This window comes from Salvelinus fontinalis, unplaced genomic scaffold (assembly GCF_029448725.1).
Source record: "Salvelinus fontinalis isolate EN_2023a unplaced genomic scaffold, ASM2944872v1 scaffold_0028, whole genome shotgun sequence".
In the NCBI taxonomy this organism is placed as follows: domain Eukaryota; kingdom Metazoa; phylum Chordata; class Actinopteri; order Salmoniformes; family Salmonidae; genus Salvelinus; species Salvelinus fontinalis.
The window spans coordinates 395,457-406,629 of record NW_026600237.1 but is presented as its reverse complement, the minus strand read 5'-3'; the positions used below and the strand labels follow the sequence as shown (position 1 = coordinate 406,629).

The 11,173-nt window shown below is 43.3% G+C and overlaps 1 protein-coding gene across 4 annotated transcripts in view; it reads right to left on the bottom strand.

Annotated features, from left to right (window-relative positions):
- mtr (5-methyltetrahydrofolate-homocysteine methyltransferase) overlaps positions 1-11,173 on the bottom strand; it is a 77,904-nt gene that overhangs the window by 31,517 nt on the left and 35,214 nt on the right. For all 4 annotated transcript variants that reach the window (XM_055910760.1, XM_055910759.1, XM_055910757.1 and 1 more), the window contains 3 exons: positions 9,264-9,404; positions 5,744-5,833; positions 1-80 (listed from right to left, as the gene is read on the bottom strand). The exon at positions 1-80 is cut by the window's left edge and continues 73 nt beyond it. In XM_055910760.1, the coding sequence (XP_055766735.1) occupies positions 1-80; positions 5,744-5,833; positions 9,264-9,404 (311 nt within the window). The remainder of the gene's footprint in view (positions 81-5,743; positions 5,834-9,263; positions 9,405-11,173) is intronic.

Sequence of the window (11,173 nt, the reverse complement as noted above, 5' to 3'; positions counted from 1 at the left end):
ATGACGTGTAGGGGCCTCGGATAGAGCTCAGCCTGGGACCTGGCCTCCTCTGTATCCTCTACCACATACTTATCTATCCCCTGGAAACAGTGAGAGAGACAGAAGGGATATCGATAGTAATTGTGATGGAGAAAGAGAGATTTGTACCTTACATTTATTGGTACAGTTTTGACAAAAACATTTTTTATTTGATATACACTACTGTTCAAAAGTTTGGGGTCACTTAGAAATGTCCTTGTTTTTGAAAGAAAAGCAAATTTTTTGTCCATTAAAATGACATCAAATTGATCAGAAATACAGTGTAGTATCGTAGCTGGAAACATCAGATTTTTAATGGAATATCTACAGAGGCCCATTATCAGCAACCATCACTCCTGTGTTCCAATGGCACGTTGTGTTAGCTAATCCAAGTTTATCATTTTAAAAGGCTAATTTATCATTAGAAAACCCTTTTGTAATTATGTTAGCATGACTGAAAACTGTTGTCCTTATTAACTTTTTATGGCTGCAGGGGCAGTATTGAGTAGCTCTGATTAAAGGTGCCCATTTCAAACGGCCTCGTACTCAATTCCTGCTCGTACAATATGCATATTATTATTACTATAGGATAGAAAACACTCTCTAGTTTCTAAAACCGTTTGAATTATATCTGTGAGTCAAACAGAACTCATTTGGCACAAACTTCCTGACCAGGAAGTGGAAAGCCTGAAATCGAGGCTCTGTTCTTCTTCCTGCCTATACATGGGCATGATACGTAAGAGTCTACGTGCACTTCATAGACCTTCCCCTGGATGTCAAGAGGCTGTGAGAGAAGAAATTTAGTGTTTATCTTGGTCTGAAGTGGAATACAAGCTCTTTGTATGACGTGTCCCTCATTTCCGGTACTCTGGGGAGCGCGAGGTGGACAGTGGGATTGCCTTCTGTTTAGCTGCCGTTATGGACGACTACTATCTCCAGCTTTGATTTTATCTGGTACATGTGACCATATCATCGTAAAGTATGTTTTTTCAATATAGTTTAATCAGATTATTGAAATTTTTTCGGGAGTTTTGCCGTGTTCCGTTCTCTGACTTTGTTGACGATGGAGAGCTTTGTGCCACTTGGCTAGTGTGCGTGCTAAATCGAGAGGGAAAGTGGCCGTTCTAAATCCAAACAACGATTGTTCCCGACAAAGGACTCCTTGTCCAACATTCTGATGGAAGATCAGCAAAAGTAAGAAACATTTTATGATGCTATTTCATATATCTGTCGTACATGTGAACTAGTCGTGGGCGCCCAACTTTGGGGTACTCAGCTATACCGAAGCTGCATACCGTAATGAAGTTATTTTTTAGAATTCTAACACTGCGATTTCATTAAGAACTAATGGATCTATCATTTCCTATACAACATGTATTTTTTAGTTATGTTTATGAATAGCTATTTGGTCAGAATATGTGTGTCAGAAAAAGTGTCAGGAAAAATCCGGACGTAGTGGGAAAAAGTAGCTAAGTTAGCACAATGTGTAACCATTGATTTCAGCTCTAAATATGCACATTTTCGAACAAAACATAAGTGTATGTATAACCTGATGTTATAGGACTGTCATCCGATGAAGAAAATCAAGGTTAGTAAAAAATTATATATCTTTTGCTTGTTTGTTACGATCGCTTACTTTTGCTACTGGGAAATTGCTTGCGTTTTTGGCTATTGTGGTGAGCTAATATAACGCTCTATTGTGTTTTCGCTGTAAAACACTTAATAAATCGGAAATATTGTCTGGAATCACAAGATGCCTGTCTTTCATTTGCTGTACACTATGTATTTTTCAGAAATGTTTTATGATGAGTATTTAGTTATTTAGCGTTGGTGTCTGTAATTATTCTGGCTGCTTTCGGTGCAATTTCTGATTGTAGCTGCAATGTAAACTATGATTTATACCTGAAATATGCACATTTTTCGAACAAAACATAGATTTATTGAATAACATGTTATAAGACTGTCATCTGATGAAGTTGTTTGTTGGTTAGTTTGGTTGGTTCTTGGTTAGTTAGGTTGGCTTTGTGCATGCTACCTGTGCTGTGAAAAATGTCTGTCCTTTTTTGTATTTGGTGGTGAGCTAACATAAATATACGTGGTGTTTTCGCTGTAAAACATTTTAAAAATCGGACATGTTGGCTGGATTCACAAGATGTGTACCTTTCATATGCTGTATTGGACTTGTTAATGTGTGAAAGTTAAATATTTAAAAAATATATATTTTGAATTTTGCGCCCTGCACTTGAGCTGGCTGTTGTCATAAGTGTACCGACGTCGGGCTGCAGCCAGAAGAAGTTAAAGAAGCCATAAACAGGCCTTCTTTAGACTAGTTGAGTATCTGGAGCATCAGCATCTCTCCTACTAACCTTGATGAACCCATACTATACTAACCTTGATGAATCCATACTGTACTAACCTTGATGAACCCATACTATACTAACCTTGATGAACCCATACTATACTAACCTTGATGACCCCATACTCCAGCCTCTCTCCTACTAACCTTGATGAACCCATACTATACTAACCTTGATGAGCCCATACTATACTAACCTTGATGAGCCCATATTATACTAACATTGATGAATCCATACTATACTAACCTTGATGACCCCATACTCCAGCCTCTCTCCTACTAACCTTGATGAACCCATACTATACTAACCTTGATGACCCCATACTCCAGCCTCTCTCCTACTAACCTTGATGAACCCATACTCCAGCCTCTCTCCTACTAACCTTGATGAGCCCACACTATACTAACCTTGATGAGCCCATACTATACTAACCTTGATGAGCCCACACTATACTAACCTTGATGAGCCCATACTCCAGCCTCTCTCCTACTAACCTTGATGAGCCCATACTCCATCCTCTCTCCTAACCTTGATGAGCCCATACTATACTAACCTTGATGAGCCCATACTATACTAACCTTGATGAGCCCATACTCCATCCTCTCTCCTAACCTTGATGAGCCCATACTATACTAACCTTGATGAGCCTATACTCCAGCCTCTCTCATACTAACCTTGATGAGCCCATACTCCATCCTCTCTCCTAACCTTGATGAGCCCATACTATACTAACCTTGATGAGCCCATACTCCAGCCTCTATCCTACTAACCTTGATGGGCCCATACTATACTAACATTGATGAGCCCATACTATACTAACCTTGATGAGCCCATACTCCATCCTCTCTCCTAACCTTGATGAGCCCCTACTATACTAACCTTGATGAGCCCATACTCCAGCCTCTATCCTACTAACCTTGATGGGCCCATACTATACTAACATTGATGAGCCCATACTATACTAACCTTGATGAGCCCATACTCCAGCCTCTCTCCTACTAACCTTGATGAGCCCCTACTATACTAACCTTGATGAGCCCATACTCCAGCCTCTCTCCTATTAACCTTGATGAGCCCCTACTATACTAACCTTGATGAGCCCCTACTATACTAACCTTGATGAGCCCCTACTATACTAACCTTGATGAGCCCCTACTATACTAACCTTGATGAGCCCCTACTATACTAACCTTGATGAGCTCATACTATACTAACCTTGATGAGCCCATACTATACTAACCTTGATGAGCCCATACTCCAGCCTCTCTCCTACTAACCTTGATGAGCCCATACTATACTAACCTTGATGAGCCCATACTATACTAACCTTGATGAGCCCCTACTATACTAACCTTGATGAGCCCCTACTATACTAACCTTGATGAGCCCCTACTATACTAACCTTGATGAGCCCCTACTATACTAACCTTGATGAGCCCCTACTATACTAACCTTGATGAGCCCATACTCCAGCCTCTCTCCTACTAACCTTGATGAGCCCATACTATACTAACCTTGATGAGCCCATACTATACTAACCTTGATGAGCCCATACTATACTAACCTTGATGAGCCCATACTCCAGCTTCTCTCCTACTAATCTTGATGAGCCCATACTATACTAACCTTGATGAGCCCATACTATACTAACCTTGATGAGCCCATACTATACTAACCTTGATGAGCTCATACTATACTAACCTTGATGAGCCCATACTATACTAACCTTGATGAGCCCATACTCCAGCCTCTCTCCTACTAACCTTGATGAGCCCATACTATACTAACCTTGATGAGCCCATACTATACTAACCTTGATGAGCCCCTACTATACTAACCTTGATGAGCCCCTACTATACTAACCTTGATGAGCTCATACTATACTAACCTTGATGAGCCCATACTATACTAACCTTGATGAGCCCATACTCCAGCCTCTCTCCTACTAACCTTGATGAGCCCATACTATACTAACCTTGATGAGCCCCTACTATACTAACCTTGATGAGCCCATACTCCAGCCTCTCTCCTACCAACCTTGATGAGCCCATACTATACTAAACTTGATGAGCCCATACTCCAGCCTCTCTCCTACTAACCTTGATGAGCCCATACTATACTAACCTTGATGAGCCCATACTATACTAACCTTGATGAGCCCATACTATACTAACCTTGATGAGCCCATACTATACTAACCTTGATGAGCCCATACTCCAGCTTCTCTCCTACTAATCTTGATGAGCCCATACTATACTAACCTTGATGAGCCCATACTATACTAACCTTGATGAGCCCATACTATACTAACCTTGATGAGCTCATACTATACTAACCTTGATGAGCCCATACTATACTAACCTTGATGAGCCCATACTCCAGCCTCTCTCCTACTAACCTTGATGAGCCCATACTATACTAACCTTGATGAGCCCATACTATACTAACCTTGATGAGCCCCTACTATACTAACCTTGATGAGCCCCTACTATACTAACCTTGATGAGCTCATACTAAACTAACCTTGATGAGCCCATACTATATTAACCTTGATGAGCCCATACTCCAGCCTCTCTCCTACTAACCTTGATGAGCCCATACTATACTAACCTTGATGAGCCCATACTATACTAACCTTGATGAGCCCATACTCCAGCCTCTCTCCTACTAACCTTGATGAGCCCATACTATACTAACCTTGATGAGCCCATACTCCAGCCTCTCTCCTACTAACCTTGATGAGCCCATACTATACTAACCTTGATGAGCTCCTACTCCAGCCTCTCTCTTACTAACCTTGATGAGCCCATACTATACTAACCTTGATGAGCCCATACTCCAGCCTCTCTCCTACTAACCTTGATGAGCCCATACTATACTAACCTTGATGAGCCCATACTATACTAACCTTGATGAGCCCATACTCCAGCCTCTCTCCTACCAACCTTGATGAGCCCATACTATACTAACCTTGATGAGCCCATACTCCAGCCTCTCTCCTACTAACCTTGATGAGCCCATACTATACTAACCTTGATGAGCCCCTACTATACTAACCTTGATGAACTCCTACTCCAGCCTCTCTCTTACTAACCTTGATGAGCCCATACTATACTAACCTTGATGAGCCCATACTATACTAACCTTGATGAGCCCATACTCCAGCCTCTCTCCTACTAACCTTGATGAGCCCATACTATACTAACCTTGATGAGCCCATACTATACTAACCTTGATGAGCCCATACTCCAGCCTCTCTCCTACCAACCTTGATGAGCCCATACTATACTAACATTGATGAGCCTATACTATACTAACCTTGATGAGCCCGTACTATACTAACCTTGATGAGCCCCTACTATACTAACCTTGATGAGCCCATACTCCAGCCTCTCCTCCACAGTTCCCTCTCGCCACTCATCCGTCTGGATCACCTTCTTCCCTCCTTTGGCACAGCTCTGAAAACGACAGGATTCTCTTCAGAGAACAACTATGGGAACTAGTACACTGTACTAGGGATCAGGTAACCCCAGCGAGCAGGGACATACAGCCACAGAGTTACAGGACATGTACTGTGCTAACCAGGTGTACCAGTATGTACCTGTTCATATAGCAGAATATGTACTGTGTTAACCAGGTGTACCAGTATGTACCTGTTCATACCGCAGAATATGTACTGTGTGTAAAGCACAAACCTGTTGTTGAATATGTACTGTGCTGTGTAAACCATATGCAGTAGTGCCTTTGGCAAGTATTCAGACCACGACTTCTTCCACTTTGATACGTTACAGCCTTATTCTAAAATGGATTGTTTATTTTCCTCATCAATCTACACACAATACACCCCATAATGACATCACAATACCCCATAATGACATCACAATACACCATAATGACATCACAATACCCCATAATGACAAAGCAAAAACAGTTTACTAGTTTACATCAGTATTCAGAACCTTTACTCAGTACTTTGTTGAAGCACCTTTGGCAGCGATTACAGAATCGAGTCTTCTTGGGTATGACACTACAAGCTTGGCACACCTGTATTTGGAGAGTTTCTCCTATTCTTCTCTGCAGATCCTTTCAAGCTCTGTCGGGTTGGATGGGGAGTGTTGCTGCACAGCTATTATCAAGTCTCTTCAGAGATGTTAGATCAGGTTCTAGTCTGGGCTCTGGCTGGGCCCCTCAAGGACATTCAGAGACTTGTCCCGAAGCCACTCCTGCGTTGTCTTGGCTGTGTGTTTAGGGTTGTTGTCCTGTTGGATGGTGAACCTTTACCCCAGTCTGAGGTCCTGAGCTCTCTGGAGCAGGTTTTCATCAAGGATCTCTTTACTTTGCTCTGTTCATCTTTCCCTCGATCCTGACTAGTCTCACAGTCCCTGCCACTGAAAAACATCCCCACAGCATGATGCTGCCACCACCATGCTTCACCGTAGGGATGGTGGCAGGTTTCCTCCAGACGTGACGCTTGGCATTCCGTCCAAAGAGTTCAATCTTGGTTTCATCAGACCAGAGAATCTTGTTTCTCATGGTCTGACAGTCATGTGCCTTTTACTGAGGAGTGGCTTCCGTCTGGCCACTCTCATAAAGGTCTGATTGGTGGAGTGCTACAGAGATGGTTGTCCTTCTGGAAGGTTCTCCCATCTCCACAGGGGAACTCTAGAGCTCTATCAGAGGGACCACCGGGTTCTTGGTCCCCTCCCTGACCAAGGCCCTTCTCCCCCGATTCCTCAGTTTGGCCTGGCGGCCAGCTCTAGGAAGAGTCTTGGTGGTTCCAAACTTCTTCCATTTAAGAATGATGGAGGCCACTGTGTTCTTGTGGACCTTCAATGCTGCAGACATTTTTTGCTACCCTTCCCCAGATCTGTGCCTCGACACAATCTTGTTTTGGAGCTCTAAGGACAATTCCTTCGACCTCATGGCTTGGTTTTTGCTCTGACATGCACTGTCAGCTGTGGGACCTTTTATAGACAGGTGTGTACCTTCCAAATCATGTCCAATCATTTTAATTTCCCACAGTCGGACTCCAATCAAGTTGTAGAAACATCTCAAGGATGATCAATGGAAACAGGATGCACCTGAACTCAATTTCGAGTCTCATAGCAAAGGGTCTGAATACTTACGTAAATAAGATATTTCTGTTGAACAAATCTGGCAACATTTCTAAAAAACACGTTTTCGCTTTGTCATTAAGGGATATTGTGTGTAGATCGCTGAGGGAAAAGTATATTTAATCAATTTTAGAATAAGGCTGTAACGTAACAAAATGTGGGAAAAGTCGAAGGGGTCTGAATTCTTTCCCGAAGGCAATGTACCGGTGCATACAGGCACAGTATGTTATACTAGGATATGTACTGTACTGTGTAAACCATATACCTGTTATACTAGGATATGTACTGTACTGTGTAAACCATATACCGGTGCATACAAGCACAGTATGTCTACAGGCACAGTATGTGTACTAGGATATGTACTGTAGTGTGTAAACCATATACCTGTTATACTAGGATATGTACTGTAGTGTGTAAACCATATACCTGTTATACTAGGATATGTACTGTACTGTGTAAACCATATACCTGTTATACTAGGATATGTACTGTACTGTGTAAACCATATACCTGTGTGTACAGGCACAGTATGTGTACTAGAATATGTACTGTACTGTGTAAACCATATACCTGTGTGTACAGGCACAGTACGTTATACTAGGATATGTACTGTACTGTGTAAACCATATACCTGTTATACTAGGATATGTACTGTACTGTGTAAACCATATACCTGTTATACTAGGATATGTACTGTAGTGTGTAAACCATATACCTGTTATACTAGGATATGTACTGTACTGTGTAATCCATAGTACTAGGATATGTACTGTACTGTGTAAACCATATACCGGTGTGTACAGGCACAGTATGTGTACTAGGATATGTACTGTAGTGTGTAAACCATATACCTGTTATACTAGGATATGTACTGTAGTGTGTAAACCATATACCTGTTATACTAGGATATGTACTGTACTGTGTAATCCATAGTACTAGGATATGTACTGTACTGTGTAAACCATATACCGGTGTGTACAGGCACAGTATGTGTACTAGGATATGTACTGTAGTGTGTAAACCATATACCTGTTATACTAGGATATGTACTGTAGTGTGTAAACCATATACCTGTTATACTAGGATATGTACTGTACTGTATAAACCATATACCTGTTATACTAGGATATGTACTGTACTGTGTAAACCATATACCTGTGTGTACAGGCACAGTATGTGTACTAGAATATGTACTGTACTGTGTAAACCATATACCTGTGTGTACAGGCACAGTACGTTATACTAGGATATGTACTGTACTGTGTAAACCATATACCTGTTATACTAGGATATGTACTGTAGTGTGTAAACCATATACCTGTTATACTAGGATATGTACTGTACTGTGTAAACCATAGTACTAGGATATGTACTGTACTGTGTAAACCATATACCGGTGTGTACAGGCACAGTATGTGTACTAGGATATGTACTGTACTGTGTAAACCATATACCTGTTATACTAGGATATGTACTGTAGTGTGTAAACCATATACCTGTTATACTAGGATATGTACTGTACTGTGTAAACCATATACCTGTTATACTAGGATATGTACTGTACTGTGTAAACCATATACCTGTTATACTAGGATATGTACTGTAGTGTGTAAACCATAGTACTAGGATATGTACTGTAGTGTGTAAACCATATACCTGTTATACTAGGATATGTACTGTACTGTGTAAACCATAGTACTAGGATATGTACTGTACTGTGTAAACCATATACCTGTTATACTAGGATATGTACTGTACTGTGTAAACCATATACCTGTGCGTACAGCAGTAGTTTCTCTGTGGCCTCCGGGTCTTTGTTCCAGATGAGGTTCTCGCACATGAGCAGGAGCTCCTTGTCAATATCATCATAGACAGGCAGGCTGCCAGCGTTCACTATGCCCATGTCCATACCGTCCTATAGGAGACAGCAGGACAACAGGGTTACTCATGCAGTGGTAACGTAGTAGGGTCGGTAGCTAGCTAGATGTCGATAGCCACTGGCTAAAGTAATAGGGCCGGTAGCTAGCTAGATGTCGATAGCCACTGGCTAAAGTAATAGGGTCGGTAGCTAGCTAGATGTCGATAGCCACTGGCTGACTCATGCAGTGGTATCGTAGTAGGGCCGGTAGCTAGCTAGATGTCGATAGCCACTGGCTAAAGTAATAGGGCCGGTAGCTAGCTAGATGTCGATAGCCACTGGCTAAAGTAATAGGGCCGGTAGCTAGCTAGATGTCGATAGCCACTGGCTAAAGTAATAGGGCCGTAGCTAGCTAGATGTCAATAGTCACTGGCTGACTCATGCAGTGGTATCGTAGTAGGGCCGGTAGCTAGCTAGATGTCAATAGTCACTGGCTGACTCATGCAGTGCTAACGTAAGTAGGGCCGGTAGCGAGCTAGATGTCGATAGCCACTGGCTGACTCATGCAGTGGTAACGTAGTAGGGTCGGTAGCTAGCTAGATGTCGATAGCCACTGGCTGACTCAGGCAGTGGTAACGTAGTAGGGCCGGTAGCTAGCTAGATGTCGATAGCCACTGGCTGACTCATGCAGTGGTAACGTTGTAGGGCCGGTAGCGAGCTAGATGTCGATAGCCACCGGCTGACTCATGCAGTGCTAACGTAATAGGGCCGTAGCTAGCTAGATGTCGATAGCCACTGGCTAAAGTAATAGGGCCCGTAGCTAGCTAGATGTCGATAGCCACTGGCTAAAGTAATAGGGTCGGTAGCTAGCTAGATGTCGATAGCCACTGGCTGACTCATGCAGTGGTAACGTAGTAGGGCCGGTAGCTAGCTAGATGCCGATAGCCACTAGCTGACTCATGCAGTGGTATCGTAGTAGTGCCGGTAGCGAGCTAGATGTCGATAGCCACCGGCTGACTCATGCAGTGGTAACGTAGTAGGGTCGGTAGCTAGCTAGATGTCGATAGCCACTGGCTGACCCATGCAGTGGTAACGTAGTAGGGCCGGTAGCTAGCTAGATGTCGATAGCCACTGGCTGACTCATGCAGTGGTAACGTAGTAGGGCCGGTAGCTAGCTAGATGCCGATAGCCACTAGCTGACTCATGCAGTGGTAACGTATTAGGCCCGGTAGCGAGCTATATGTCGATAGCCACCGGCTGACTCATGCAGTGGTAACGTAGTAGGGCCGGTAGCTAGCTAGATGTCGACAGCCACTGGCTGACTCATGCAGTGGTAACGTAGTAGGGCCGGTAGCTAGCTAGATGTCGATAGCCACTGGCTGACTCATGCAGTGGTAACGTAGTAGGGCCGTAGCTAGCTAGATGTCGATAGCCACTGGCTAAAGTAGTAGGGCCGGTAGCTAGCTAGATGTCGATAGCCACTGGCTGACTCATGCAGTGGTAACGTTGTAGGGTCGGTAGCTAGCTAGATGTCGATAGCCACTGGCTGGCGTGGTAGAGGAAGGCTCCACCTACCTTGATGGCGTGGTAGAGGAAGGCTCCACCTACCTTGATGGCGTGGTAGAGGAAGGCTCCACCTACCTTGATGGCGTGGTAGAGGAAGGCTCCACCTACCTTGATGGCGTGGTAGAGGAAGGCTCCACCTACCTTGATGGCGTGATAGAGGAAGGCTCCACCTACCTTGATGGCGTGGTAGAGGAAGGCTCCACCTACCTTGATGGCGTGGTAGAGGAAGGCTCCACCTACCTTGATGGCGTGGTAGAGGA